Consider the following 15,096-nt stretch of genomic DNA (forward strand, 5'->3'; position numbering starts at 1 on the left):
CACCAAATATCTGCCTGACTTTATTCTATCTATAATATGTTGACGGTTTTAAGGAAAAATAGGAGCTAATTTTCTCATCTGCTTCTGTTCTTCATTAGTTCCTCACATGCCAGTACTTCAGTACCACCTGCTCTGCTCTCAAAAATGATTAAAATACCAGAGACCATCTACCTACCTAACTTCTTGAACTGTAGTAGATGGATCTGGCTTGGTCCCTACAACTATCAGTGTCCTTGCAAAATAGTTTTGCATTGCTCTGAAATCACATTTGGAAACTGATGATCCGATGGCATTTTCTTAATTGAATTATTCCTTATGGATGTTAGCACCCTCCAACACTGTGGTAGCTACAGCCTAGTGTGTATCCCCCTTGAAGGCAGAGATCTGCAGCCATTCCTGCCTTCATTGGTGAGATGCAGCCTCACATCCCACTGCTGTTTGCACATCAGAACCCTGTGGGCTAGAGAGGAGCACCTCGAAAATACTGTAAAGATTATTATTCTTGCTATTCATTGAGGGCAGTAACTGTCAGGGCAGCACAGGGGTGCTTGCAGAGCCCACCTGTAACTAACACTGCCTAAGAGAAGAACACAAGTATAAAATGTGTGTGCAACCAGATCTAATACATATAACTGGGCACTTGCTCCAAACTGCTTATCTTTAGAAAAGAAGCAATCATCAGAGGGATGCAGTAACCGGGGAATTCAACAGCCTTGAAGAAAAAGGAGCTAGCTTGAACAGAAGTATAAAAGAAGCACAATTGTTGGTTAACTAAAGGTTAGTACTTTTGTCCTGATTTGGTTTAAGCTAGAGAAACTGAGTCCTTTTCTCCTGTGGCAGCCTGCTGAGCTTCTGCTAGTCCTCCCTGCTGAAAATGAAGAACTACCTCGGGTCCAGCTTGCAGCATGGGAGAGACAAGGCCTTGTAGGATCTAGGGAGGTGTCCCAGGCTGTGCTGCAGAGAAGCCAACTCAGCAGCATTCTCCAGGTCCAAGGAAAGGACTCTCCTCTCCTCTCAGCAAAGAAGTGGCAAATGAGTGGAGCCACGTATCAGGGAAGAAATGGTTATAATTACTCTCTGGCTGCAACTACGCAGCTTCCGAGCTCTCCTGATTGTACACAGGCACATGAATCCGTTGGGTGCAAAGCCCCAATCTGGATCTAACAGACCATGTACAACCCATGAGGCAAGTTGGGGGACAAGTCACTCCAAAAGAAGTTAGGCATCATGGACATGGCTGTGCCAAATCTGGCTTGCTGTGCCCTGCACAATGCGTCAGTGCTATCTCACCACACACACCCTTGTGCCGTGCCCCAAAGACATACCAAAGCAACCACCACACCTCCTGCATTGAGTTATGAAAATACAACTCTCTCAAACAACCGAGCAGGTCTCTTGTTATTCTAGCCCTTTGCTAAGAAAAAAACCCAAAATCCCAGCATCCTGCCTCAGAAATAATACTCTGGTGTTGGACCAGCTCAAAGCCTGTCTTCCTGCTCATGGCCGTCTGTGTGCCTGGGTGTTCCTGTATCACCAAGAAATGGTGCTTTCGACCAAATGGTCAAAGAGCAGGAGCTCAACAGTGGCCAGTGCTGAGGCAGGAGCCTCCTGGGATGCCTCCCAGTTGCCCAGAGACTGGCCAGTACAGGTCATGCCATGGCATGGGGTTGCCTGGAGTGGCCCAACAGGACCACTGCTTCAGATGTGGTCATGATGAGTTTTGGACCTGAATTGGTGCCCATCAATCAGTGTGAGCAAAGCCCCAGAAAGCACTGGCAGCCCTCTCCCCCTGTCAATTCCCTGCCATAAGCCTTGAAATTGGCCTTGCAAGCTCTGTATTGCCTGCTGTGTGTCAGTGGTTTCTGTCCCAGCTGGGGCCCATGGAGATAACAGGTTCATCATCCTCTCTCCAGTCCTGGTAAACAACAAGGGCAACCTCACTGCATAACATGTCCAGAACTGGAAGTCCACACTTTCAAGCCTGTCCTGCTTGTCTAAGACCAAACATCTGGAAAATGTAATATCTAATATAATGCTCCCCAGGGATCAGCCCTTTGCTTGGTCCCATTTGAGGGAACGCAGCAGACTGACAGATGAGCCAGAGACGACACTAAAAGGCCATGTGACAAACAGAAGCAGCAAACACAGCAGTGGTGAGCAACGTGTCACTGCAGCAGTGCTGGGCAAAGGCTACCTGAGCCTCCAGAGCCTGGCTCCTTCCAAGGGTACACGTCCTCCATGGCTGAGATGAGCACATGCTTGGTGGATCTTGGTGAGAAAAGCATAAAGACAAGAGAGGCAAAGACTTCTGGTCTTGTGCTGCTTCAGGGACCACTGCAAGCTCTGTGCAGTGCAAACACAGCCAGTCTGCACCACCAGGTCAGGGGACCACAAGTGCCTTTAGCAGTACAAAGATGGGACTGGTTCTCCTAACTGCTCCTACACTATTCTCTGCTGCAAGCAGAAAGATAAAAGGCTTTCCCTCAAGACATTGATGTTTCATCTTCCACTGGTCCCCCTGAAGAGGCTTTAAAGACTGACTTCTACTCACAGAAGTCAGTCAGCAGAAATGAACACCAGCCCTCCTCTGGACTCTACTGGGGGTGAGCATCACCTCACAGGATTGTGCTGGAGACCCAGTGCTGGTGACTGAACCTGAGCCGGAACTGCTCTTTGCCTGGTGCATGTGAAAAGCTCTTGCTGCTTTTCATTCCGTGCCCGGGTCATTCCTGTGTCACTGCCTGCTGGACTGGAAGGAAATGACTGCTGTAAATCTGTTTTTAGAAATATTTGACTCCCTTAATATGTTAAATGAATTCCAGTTATTTATGGGATTTTATTTGGCTCAGGGTAAGACTTATTGGATTGTTCAGACTATTCCAAATGTTACCATTTTCAATTAAAAGGTAAGTGTTACTAAAGAATAAACTCCCTACAAACAATAATGCACCTACATATTCAAATTGGCCTGACTACTATATTAAATTTGAGGGAAAACCTGAAAAATTGCTTACCTGGGAAAAATTGCTACCTTAGTTTTATCAGTTACAGACCTGGTCATCTAATAGCAATGAAGTTTTCAAAACAAAAGACATATAGAAAAACCTATAATAATCACAACACACTCAACAGTATTTTCTTTTTGTTTATGTTTGCATAGGAGCAACCCCAAACCCGCTCTTCATTCCCCTTAGTTGAAAAGTTTAGAAATACAGCATAAAAAGCAATTTAGTATCATTCACTGTGAGCAGACCACTGCCTGGCATTCTGTGGAGTGATCCCTGTCACAGGAACTTACAAGGCACACTGCTGCTCCCACAGCTACCTCCATTCAGGCACGAAATCAGCTACAATATTTGGCTTCAAAAGACAAAGCAGCGCATCTGCAATGCTCTTCCTTCACCTCCCCTAGTTATCCCTTGCTGTGAGGGGGACAGAGCCTGCAGAACTGCTGGTCTGCAGCACAGCAAACGGGGAGCCAGTGGCTGGTTGCTGGAGACATGACAACCCAGCTGCACACCAACTCCCTTCTGGCAGCTGACTGCTGAGCTCCAGTACACCTTAGCCCAATCCAAAGTTATCTCTGACCACATCCACCTGATGCACAAGCTCTGATTCACCATTTGCCACGGAGCAGATTCATGTGCCATGCAGGGAGTATTTCTAAAGGACCTAAGCATTTAGCAGAGGGCAAGCAAGGGCATGACATGCTATCTGCTCTGTGAAAACCACATATATGCTTACCCCACGCTAAATGGGAGCTCGTGGCCTACTCTCTCACTGAGAATTAAACTCCTTCAGTCACTTTGCATCCCTCATGCGCAGAAGCACATGGCTGGGCTTTTACCAAGCAGCGGCTGGTTTGCATTTACCTGCTCCATTCTACTTGTCCAAGCACCTGTTCCCCAGCAGCTCATGGACTGATCCCACTGCAGTGGTAATGGATGGAACAGTCCAGCCCACAAAGCAGATGTGCTGTCATGCAGACTCAAAGCTTTACAATAACAAGTCATCTCTACATTCAACTGACTGCAGCTGCAGTGGCCCTTTACCTGTCCCTCTATGTGTCTTAGAAGATGCCATCAGAGTGCAAAAAAAGCAGCAGCATGTAAATGGAAAGGACTGAGTGGCAGACTGCTCTGCTCCTGCCATTCCCCACTTCTCTTCTACTTCACAAAGACCCAACAGGTCCAAAGACATGGCCTTCACAGAGTCTTGGTCCAGTAAGAACAGCCCGGGAGACAAAGTTTGCTGACAACAGGGCAACTCATGAGAGGAAGGGTCATGACCACCCAGGGGAGCTGAAAACTGCCTAAGGAGCAAAGGGTTCCCACTGGCATGTCCAGAAAGGCTGACTGCCCACAGGCAAAACCAAACTAACAGCTAAGAGAAGCCCTGGGCCAGGATGTGCTAACACTCCAGCATCAGAGGTTAATCCCTGAGCTCATGAGGGCTGTCAGCACCCTGAAGAGGTGCTAATCCATGGCTGGGTGCCTAACACAGCCTGGTAACACCTCCCACACGTGGCTCCTCCTTCACCACGCTGGTGCTGAGGCTGGGTGAAGCCCAGAGAAGGATGCTTTATCTCTTTATAGATTAAGCCATTTCCATCACATGAACAAATCAAAGGCTTACAGTTTTGGGCCTTAGACCTTACTCTCATAAGAAGTTAAATCATAAAAAGATCTGTGGATGCACAGCAACAGCACAGAGAGAGAAACAAACACCACAGTCTGCACTGGAGTCCTCAGAGTCCTGATAATTTGTGCAGTGTCCTCCTGGCCACCTCACACCAGGCTCAGGGCTCCCAGAGGAGCTAGAAAGCCACTGCTGCAATGGCTCTGAGCACTCCTGACTGGACAGGACTATTCACTGCACAGCAAAAGGCACCAGGGCAATGACCATCCCTAGTGGTGTATGTGCCACCAGCAACAATGGCCCTGAACTAATGTTCAGTAAACTGTCTGCAGTGTAAGGGATGCTGCCTGCCTGAACTACCAGCTGCAACACCAGTGATGTCTGGTTTGTCTTGATTGCCCAAAGACCTCTATACACAGAACTTCCACCTGAACAAAAAATCACATACATACCTTTGGCTAATGAGAAAGCCAACCCTGCACCCATACTTAACAGAGTTCTTTAATTAGAGAGAGGATCTTTACTAGATCATTTCTTTTGTGCTAAATCGTCTTCAGGCACTAACAACGATTTTTCCCCAGACATTGCTAGGATCCTGAAGGTTTTTCTTTATCATCTGCTTAACTCAAGAAAAGAAAAAGTCCACATGCAGTAGGGAACAACTCTCCCTCTCTTAAGACTTCAGTAAATGGACTGAGAAAACTCCTGAAAAACTTTACCAGTCCCAGAGAGAAGTCACTGTTCATTGTGGGTGACCAGTTTTGCTTCTTGCTCAGACTTTTGGCTACTAGTGCTACAAGTGCAATCAAAATGCAAGTCTGAGTTGCACACCACTACTATCCTCCAGAACCATCTGGCCCAAATTATATTATCAAAGCAGAGGATGTTACTACATTCACCCTTTATTGAATCCTGGGAAAAACGCTTTGAGATCAGCCCCAAACTATTTTACTAGCTCTCCTCAACCTTGCTGAAAAAGCCCCCAAATTACAAAGTTAATTGGCAGCACATTGTTACCATATGTGGTGTGCAAGAGAAGCACTGAAGTTTATTTAGGCATCAGAACCAAAGAAGAGTGGAATATTACTGCTCTTTTATGAGGATTTTGTGTTGCCCTTGATTACTAAGGCATCCCCAGCCTTGATCCTCCTGTCCAACACACCACAGCACACTGCAGCACGGGGGCACCAATCTGCCTCCAACCCAATTTCCTCGGAGAAACTCAGGACACTGTTCGCTGTGCTTTTGCTTACTAGATGTCAGCATTTTCCTTTCCATGTTCATATGCTTCTTTCTTGTGCAAAGTTTTCCAGGCTGTCTCTCTCATCTCTAAAGCACGACCCTGAACCCAACCAGCTATGCTCTGCAGCTGCTGGGCCACACTGGGTCTTGTGGAGCAACTCTCCTCGCTCTAGCTGCCTGACTCATCCTGCTGGATGTCTCACAAATCTTTTATGAGCGGTGGATTCCTGGCCTATGGGCTCTAACTTCCATTCTTCCCATTTAAACTCTGAGTGAAAAAAGGTCAGTAGCAAACTTGTATCACCGGGATCTTACCAAGACTCTTCCCTCTTTACACTGGCAGCAGCAGTTCCTCTTGGAGCCTGTGCACTTACAAAGCTCTAAGCCCTGCACTGATGCAGCATCATTCACTAACGTGTGAAGTCTCCACAGCTCCATGACAGCAGTCCACAGTTGATGTCTGCAGTAAAATTTGTACTCACAGGCTAGAAACATTCTCTCTGTTTTAAAACTCTGACAGAATCCCTCTATCAGCGTCCTTGCACAGACAGCCCAGCACACATTGACATCCCAGCCCCACACGTGCACCTGCAGAGCTCCCGTTGCCCCATCTGAAGGAATAAACTACAATTCACACAGTCTAGCAGGGGTCATGGGCAAAGACTGCCTGCCTTAAAGCCCCATAAACTATTTTTAAATGCTCAAATGGACTTTTGTGAAGTGAAACATCAGGTTTCAATTAAGATGCCTTCACTTCCCAATCCAGTGTGTGTTAAACAACCTATCAAAACCCCATAAACTTCAGTTCACAGCATTTTCATTTCCGGATTCTCTCTTCTCTCAGTTTAAGTAATAACTTGTGTATTAAAATAACGTGTTTAAAAATAAAAAACAAATCTGGAGAAAAATAAAGGCGAAAGTCTGATGATTTTTGTCCTTTACTGGGGCAGCAGTCCTGATTTTCTGGAAGACAAATCAAGACCTCGTCTTTCTAAGGGTAAGTTCTGGAGAATGCAGAGAGGTGAAGTAAGTTAATTCCTAGATGATGGGAATATCCAGTGCTCCCAGAACAAAAATCCAGCGCTCCCAGAATCCTGTGACAGCTTCTGTTATGTACATACACACACATGGCAGTGCATTTTACAAAAGGCCCTTTCCATGTGGCTGAATCTGTCCGCACATCTCGCACATCGCATTTTAAGAAGGAAATGTCTTATCTCCAGGCACCCACCCATCTGACTTGCACAAAGCAAATGTCTCTAATATTTCTGAAGTCTTCGTGATATAATTAGAGCATGGAAAATGAGTCACTATTCTGTCTAGTCCAAATCCATGCTGCGAACATGGCAAATCTCCTGCGCTGATAGCAAAGGAAGGGGCAGAGCAAGCAGACCTTGTCCAGGGAAAGTGCCTCTCTCTGGGTTTGTCAGCTGTGCTAATGTGCCCAAAAATGTCACGTGTGGTCTCTATCAACAACTATATCACATGTGTACATGAGCAATTTACCCACCCAAGCAATACTTACTCTAATGGCTGATATATTACGTAGAGCAAATATAAATAGGTTCTGAGGACAGCATTGCAATGTGAGATAATCCAGAAAACCCAAGTCACCACCTACTCCATACTAACACTTCAAAAAGTTGCACTGGGGGTGAGAGATATGAGAATGACCATTAAGGTATTTTGTTAATAAATATGACCTAAAACTGAGGTTTGCATTGTTTTCTTTTGTGAGCTTTTACATCTAAAACCTGTTGCTGCGAGATCAAAATTTCTTACCAAAGGCCTCATAAAACAATCTTTACCCTCCTCTACTGTAAGCCTGGGATGCAACTTCACAGTGGTGTTCAAGGCATTGCTGAAATGTTGATGATCCCCACCCCCAATGCTCAGATCAGGAAGGATCTTGCCTTGGTCTGCAGGAGACTGAGTGCTGCCACCATAACAGAGCCAAAGTCTCTTCCCTTCAATGTCCAACAACAGAGGCCCAGAGGAAAAGTAAGAACAGCCTAGTCTGCTGCTTGTTCTCTCATCCTTCTCTGTGGTTTTGCTTCCTTTGCTTTATACCTACCCCTCTGCCCATCAGGCCGTTGTTGAAAGGCAGTCCGATGAAGCTGAAAGCTGCTTCCTGGATGAAGTAGGGATTCAGGATACGTATCTCATGAGGTTCTCTTGGGACACGGGTTGCCACTGACTTCCAAAAGCCATCAGAGGCACTCTGGTAACAACAAAAAAAAAGAAAAAGAAAGGTAAAACAACAAACACAGTTACATACAAAATATAGATTTCTATTATTTTATTTAAAAAAATATTAAAATGCACTAATGGTAGCAGTTCCTACTGTCCCTGCTCACTGCCACAGGGCACTAGTGTAAGGTTGTAGGGGATCTGTGCATCCTGGAGAGATGACAGCAGCATGGACTGATGCACTTGAGCTAGTTTGGATAGCAACTGTGAGGAGGACAGACAGGCTTGACCTTCAGCAGGAATAACCCCCTCCCTAGTGCCATCTTTTCACTCTTATTGGCATTTCAGCCACATGGTATACCATTCACATGGTATAGCATGGAGTACCCCCAAAATAACCAGAGGCTCCTTGTTCAAAGAACTTAGAGAACATTTGCATTCTAATGTTCAACTACTGTTTAGGTTAATACAGAGCAGGGCACAGGGAGGATGGCAGGACTTTTAATCTGCTAACCAGTAGCTTGGGCAGGTAATCTGATTGAATGCCTCCTTCTCACAGCATTGAGCCATCTTCCCTGTGATCTCCCTGACAAGCAAAAGAGACAGACACTACACTCTACATAAAACCCACACGTTTTGGAATTCGTTATTTACACCAGTTCTGGATTGTTTGCAGCTTAACAGCGACTTTACAGCTGCTTTCAGGGCACTGCTGAGAATGTTGGTGATCCCCTGCAAAATCCTCAGGAGCTTACCCTGCCCAGCAGTGATCACCCCTGCAATTATCAGCAGGAATTCTGCTGCAGCCCATGCCTGCTGCATTTCACACGCTCCTTGTACTCGGAGCCTAGCGCTCGGCTCCTGTGAACTCACACCACGTGCTGCCAAACACCTTACCGAGGGTTTTTTATGGAACAATCCCACGGATATCTTTAGCTGCTGAATTTCATATCCTGAAACTGAAACTTTGGCAGATGGCTCGTGCTACAAAAGGCATTAACACAGCAAACTTGAGGAGGACGCACACCGTCATCCTAACCAGCAGTCTAGGAAAGCCAAGCCCCATTGCTATCCTGTGTCCCCTCAAAACTGCCCAAACACAATACACTTTTGATGACCAGGGCAAGCATCCTGTGAGTTTAGGTTCACATTTCAACAATGGTGAAGTGCTCTCAGGACCCTAAATAGAAAAAATTCCTTATTAACACTCATGTTCTTTCATCATAGTTGAATTAGAAAGAATGCCCAGTGTCAAAGCAGTCTAACACTTTCCATTATAATAAGACACTTTCAGTCACTGAACGATCCCAGCATTAAAAAAAAAAACCAGAAAAAACCCATTATAAATGTTAATAAAGTCCAACATCCATTTGACTGAGGGATTTGAGGGATTTGGTATGTCAGCTGAGTTTTGCCTCCTTGTGAAAATTCATTAAAAATTGGATAAATATTAAACCTTTGGAATTTCCTAAAGGCAAATGTGAAATAGAGGCCTTTCAGTTCCACAGAAGGAGGGGGAAAAAAATTAAATAAAATCACAGATTCCAATTGCATTAAGCATGTTCCAAGTCTCACAGAAATGAAGATGATAAACAAAAGTCTTGAACAGCTACTCATTCGGTGAAACCATCTTATCATAGGCTTAAGCAGGCACACCCTGGAAAAATAGTGTGTGACCCTGAAACTAAAATAAATTTATAAGTTCAATTACCATTTCACATGCAACTCTAAATATGGCATTGCCTAAATTTTGCAAACAATTCAAAACCAAAGGTCTGCAAAGCTATTTAAAGTGGACAAAAGATGTCTTTTGTTTGGACTTACACTCCATAGGAGATTCCAAGTTCTGGGATTTGAGTAGGTTTTACATGGCTTTTATGTTACACACAAAACATTAAAGAGAAAAGAAAAAGAAGAAAGGTTATAAACATTCGAGACTTTCATTCCCTGCTGCTGCTTTGAACTGTCCAAAAGGAGGTAACTACACATTCCACTGCTGCCTATTTTCCCAGAGCTGTGTGAACCACGACGACCACACCTGGGCTCCCCTGAGCTAGTTCAATGCCAGTGCAAAATAAACCTGGGTCCCTATTCCTAGCTGGAAATACAACCTGTCTGCTTTGGTCCCTTCTACGTAGCTGTTTCTCCCGTTGCTCATCATGACTATCTCCCTAACCAGTTTCCTCAGCTATCACACTGCTCTGAAATTGCTCTGGCTTCTCCCTTCTGTCTCATTTCTATTTGCTCTGTGTTCTCTGTAACTTTTCGAGGCAGTTCCCCTGACATTATTATTGAAGGCCACCTGGGGTAATCTTTCATTTTGGTGTGTTTTCCCGCTGTAGTTTCTAAAACAATTGTAGGGAGAACAGTGCAGTCTCAGCAGACAGCTCTCACAATTCCACCTATACAGCAGGCAAAGCCCCGTATAGGCCTAAAGAACCAAAAACCGTTTTCCTGGCTTACAATTACTGAAATTCTCAGCCTTGTGGTTTGGCTCTCCGAGCCCTGCAGCTTTCAGCTACGTCTCAGGCCCTGTGGTTTTGTTCTGCAGCTTGTCTGTCACTGGCAAGCTACAAGAGGCAGCAGCACCACCACGCTGGGAGCCCCAGGAGGCTGCTCCCCTGACGCAACCCCCTCAGCGGCAGGAGCGCAGCCCCTTCCAAGGCTCCGGAGTACAGCCCCTTCCAAGGCTCTGGAGTACAGCCCCTTCCAAGGCTCTGGAGCACAGCCCCTTCAAGGCTCCGGAGCACAGCCCCTTCCAAAGGCTCCGGAGAGCAGACCCTTCCAAGGCTCCTTGCTACCGCCGATGCTCGGCCTGCCGGGGATGTTCAGTCTGATTGGACCCAGATGTTCCGCGGCGTTTCCAAGGCAATTACTTCCCTTTTTAGGCTGGGAGGAGACCAGCAGCCACCCGAGGAGCATCAGGCACCGGGAGGGAAGGCACCGCAAGTTCCTGCCAGATTCGGGAGCTCAAAGTCGCAGCTGTAGGTTGGGGGGACCCTCTGTTCTCTGCTACAGTGATTAAACCCGCAGTGCTCACGGGTGGGCTTCTAAGGATGAAATAACTCCTGATTAGCATAATAAGCAGTCAGAAAATAAGCCTGAAAACTGCTCAGGCAATGTTCTGACAGTGCCTCATCACCTCCTGGCACTGAGGTGGGAACCAGAGGGTCCAGGCTGGAAACTGTGTTTCCCTATGTTAAGTTCCCACTGTTGTTATTTTTTGGTATGTTGGTATTACTGTGCACCCAGAGCCTCAGCCACAGATCAGTATTCATGGTACCACGGGTGGCCAAAAAAAAGCTTATACTATAAGCATAAAAAACCAAGCACCAAGAGAGAGAGGCAGACAGGAGAATATGACTGAAGAACGTGTCTATGAGGGCCACAGCACTTTTTATGCAATCTTGAGTATTTTCAAAATTGTATAACTGCAAAGGGCATCACTAAAGGCTTTTTAGAGGAGACTACTTTTTAAAACTACCTAAGAAGTTAGATAGGCCTGGGCTTTTAAGCCAGCCTCTTGTACAGCTCCCATCCAGGGAGAGAGGCAGAAGGAGACACCACCTCTAGAGACACCACTCCAGGAATAAACCAGTACAGATATGACAGACCAAAGATGGCAAGTTATGAGGAAGCGATAAAAAATGGCAGGGCTCACCAAATTGCTCCAGGGACAAGACAATCCAGCTGCAATCCCTCATTTTGTCCATTTGCAGAATACTGAATGGTAATTGGCACAGCTGATTGTAAACTATTTTTTGTCTTCATTCAGTTTTCCATCTCCTGTTTTCAGATTTACCAAGGCAAATCACAAAATACGCTAAAATAAAATATGGAAACTTAGAGCCTTAGCCAAGAGGCACACCTGACTGGAAGATATAAACCACTAGAAGCAGGCTGAGTCTCCCAGAATAACAACATTCATAATATAATGAGCAAAATGAGGGGTAATGCCACTGCATCCCAATTAAACAGGTGCTGCCTCTTCTGTACCTCTGTGTTACTACTGGATTTAGGATTACAAGCAGCATTGTTCTTGAAGACTTCTAACTCTGATGGGAAGGGGACAGGGAGATTGCAAAGGTCAGCTACGTGGAACACAAAGCTGAATAAGTTCTGGGTATGCAATACCTGCTGCAGAGCAACAAGGTGAAGAGACCGGAGAGAGAACCTGTGGTAAATGGAGATTACTGCTCTTTCAAATACTGGTAACACCAGAAATGGAGAGGAAGAAGGATACGAGGAAAAGAAAAAGTCAAGGGATGATGTACCAGTCACAAGATCTAATTGTGCCTGGGAGATCACAGTTCACTGAAACCTCTGCCCCCACCAAAGCTGGAATGTGGTTTATTCTCTACCTGTTGTCCACAAGCACTCACTGTCACACAAACAAGGTACAGCAGAACTGCTGCAATCCATCTGCAGAGGCTTTTGAAAGGTTTCTGCTCAGTCATAAACAGATTAGATGTGGAAGGTGTGTTTCCACTAGAAAATAACCATCTTATCAGCCAATGCTGCATTTCTCAGCGGTCAAGTAGACATGGAGGCCTGGAAAATGCTCTTCTACAAGTGGCAATATAAATGAAGTTGCATCATTTGCACCAATTATCACAGCAACAAGGAATTTTTAGCAACAAGAACAGAGGTGCTGAGAGCCTGCAGTCTGGGTTGATGGTCACCTGCCAGACCCACTAGCCCACACTTCAGATATATTTACCCAACTTCCTCAAAGCGATGAAGAACTCCTCACCACCATCTGCACATGGCTCTGATGGCCAGCACTCGTTCTGAATGATTCTATCTTCAGTTTCTAGAGTCCAGAAATGCTCTAGAGACTAGACCATTGTGTTCTACTCTTATCTGCCCCACTGAAAAGCTCTTACTCTGCCTGAAGGAGGAACATTGCTCAAGCCTTTCCCTCATCTTCTCTTTGTTCTGCTGTCAAAAGAGATGCAGCTGTTGGACTATGTAACAACATGATACTCCTAATTTTTTTATAATTTTCGTTTCTTCTCCCAAAACATCCTCTCACTGACCAAAGTCTAAAATCAAATGGCTGTAATTTCCCAGGCCATTCCCCTGTCAGCATTCCCCATCTGCCAGTATCCTTGCAGGACTGAAAAGAACTCCTGACAGGTTGTAAAGACCACAAATTTAGATTTTAGTAATGTTTCTCAGTGTGAAACACTAATGCATTTTATACCTAGCAAGCAAAGAGCAGCAAAGTATGATGGAGACAAAAGCACCTCCATACATGGTACTACTAGAGCTTTTTTTTTTTTTCTTTTTAAAGCAAAAATATTTTCTTCTTTGTCGATAGAGTTGAGCTAGTAATACTTCACCACACTGACAAGTTTCTTTAGGCTTGATAACCAGGGTGAAAACCCCAAGAGAAGGGAAACTTAATTCCAAGTAGCAGTTGGAAACTTTGAACTTTGTGCCAGACATGGCACCCTGGCTATGCATGAAACTGGAAGCTGTCCCATCCACAGATACTGGCTCAGAAAGCAGCAACTTCAACGGTGACCAAAGCCAGTGACACTGGTGTGTCACACAAGTTTGCTGTAACTCAGCAATGTGCTCATTCCCGTGGTTGCCAGTAGGAAGTTCCTGCCCTGTTTACCTGCAAACACATATTATGAGTAAGCAGATAAGCATATTCAAACAGGCCTACTGAATTTCCAGCTTCATTTGACCTATATAACTGACGGCTACAGCTAACCTAAATACAGACACGTCAGCCTCCTGCGTGCCTGGTCTAATAACAACTGCTGCCTTCCCCTTCACAGGATTAGGCAGCACGAGGCCAGGACCAGCTCCAAGGAGCTGGGAGAGCAAAGCTATTCTTACGCTGCGTTGTAAATGAAAAGGAATTCCTTTTTAAAAAAAAAACAACAAAACGTATTTCCACGGTTTTATCCACGTAACCGAGAGCAAGATGTGGTTCACAGTTGTAAGGTAACAAACCGCCGCCAAAAAAAAGAGATTGTCCTGAGGAGAAACCGGAACTTGGAACATGTCAGATGAGCTGCAGAAAAACGCCAAAGATAACTCTGATGAATGCTGTTTCACAAGTTAAAGCACAAATGATAGCTCACATACGGTGTGTCAGAAGACACGTCTGCACTATGTGCAAGCAGGGTGATGGATAGACTGTACTACAGACTCCTTTGTTCAAAATATAAGCTGGATTTTGAGCCAAAATTTGAAGAAATATTCCTGTTCTGAAACGTCTTAGGAAAGACGGAAGTTTTTAGTAAAAGGAATGGATTTAGATAATTTATGTTTGCGTTGTGGTTTTTTGTCTGTGAATAATAATCCTCCAACGAAAAAATATCTAAAGTAGTGGAGTTTCAGAAAAATCCCAGAGAAGAACAGGCCCTATATCATCATTACTTACAGGGTATTTTATTCCTGTAAGGGACCAGTCCCTTTATTTTGCTATTATTTTTATGACATAGTTTATGAAATGTCATACTCATGTAACATCTATTAAAAGAATACCAAGGTTAAAAGGCTGAATCCACGTGTTGGTAAGTGCTGAAGTAGGACTGTCTCTCAACTTCACCTCAGGATTGCTGTTGTGAACACTGGCTTTCTAATGTTCCCACAAGATTTTTTCCTATATCACCGTATATCTAAGTATTTTACAAGTAATACTTCCATATTCAGAGCATCTCTGCAATATTTGGCACGTATTACATCATTTTACAGGGGAGAAAAACAGACAAAGATGATGTCCAGTTTCCATTACCTCCCAATGCTCTACTCCAGATACCTTAAGCTGAATTTTCAGAACATTTGTTAAGCTCACAGTACAACTCCACTGACTTTGCTGCTGACACCCAGTGGCAGGATATCCTTTATATTCACCCCATGAGACCTAAATGTGTTTGTGAAATTCTGATCTAACTTGCTCAGCATCACACTGGTCAGTGTTAAACCACCTCCTCAAGAGGAACTCTCAGTGTCTGTAACCAAGAGACCATTCTTCCTCCTCTCCTTTCCTCTCTCCTATCCACA

General features: G+C 45.0%; 1 protein-coding gene across 8 annotated transcripts in view; it reads right to left on the bottom strand.

Moving 5' to 3' along the window:
- Nucleotides 1-15,096, bottom strand: part of ST3GAL3 (ST3 beta-galactoside alpha-2,3-sialyltransferase 3) — a 175,992-nt gene that overhangs the window by 18,474 nt on the left and 142,422 nt on the right. For all 8 annotated transcript variants that reach the window (XM_017824733.1, XM_017824737.1, XM_017824736.1 and 5 more), the window contains one exon: nucleotides 7,955-8,101. In XM_017824733.1, coding sequence (XP_017680222.1) covers nucleotides 7,955-8,101 — 147 coding nt within the window. The remainder of the gene's footprint in view (nucleotides 1-7,954; nucleotides 8,102-15,096) is intronic.

The sequence above is a fragment of the Lepidothrix coronata genome, unplaced genomic scaffold, assembly GCF_001604755.1.
Source record: "Lepidothrix coronata isolate B3197 unplaced genomic scaffold, Lepidothrix_coronata-1.0 Scaffold112, whole genome shotgun sequence".
In the NCBI taxonomy this organism is placed as follows: domain Eukaryota; kingdom Metazoa; phylum Chordata; class Aves; order Passeriformes; family Pipridae; genus Lepidothrix; species Lepidothrix coronata.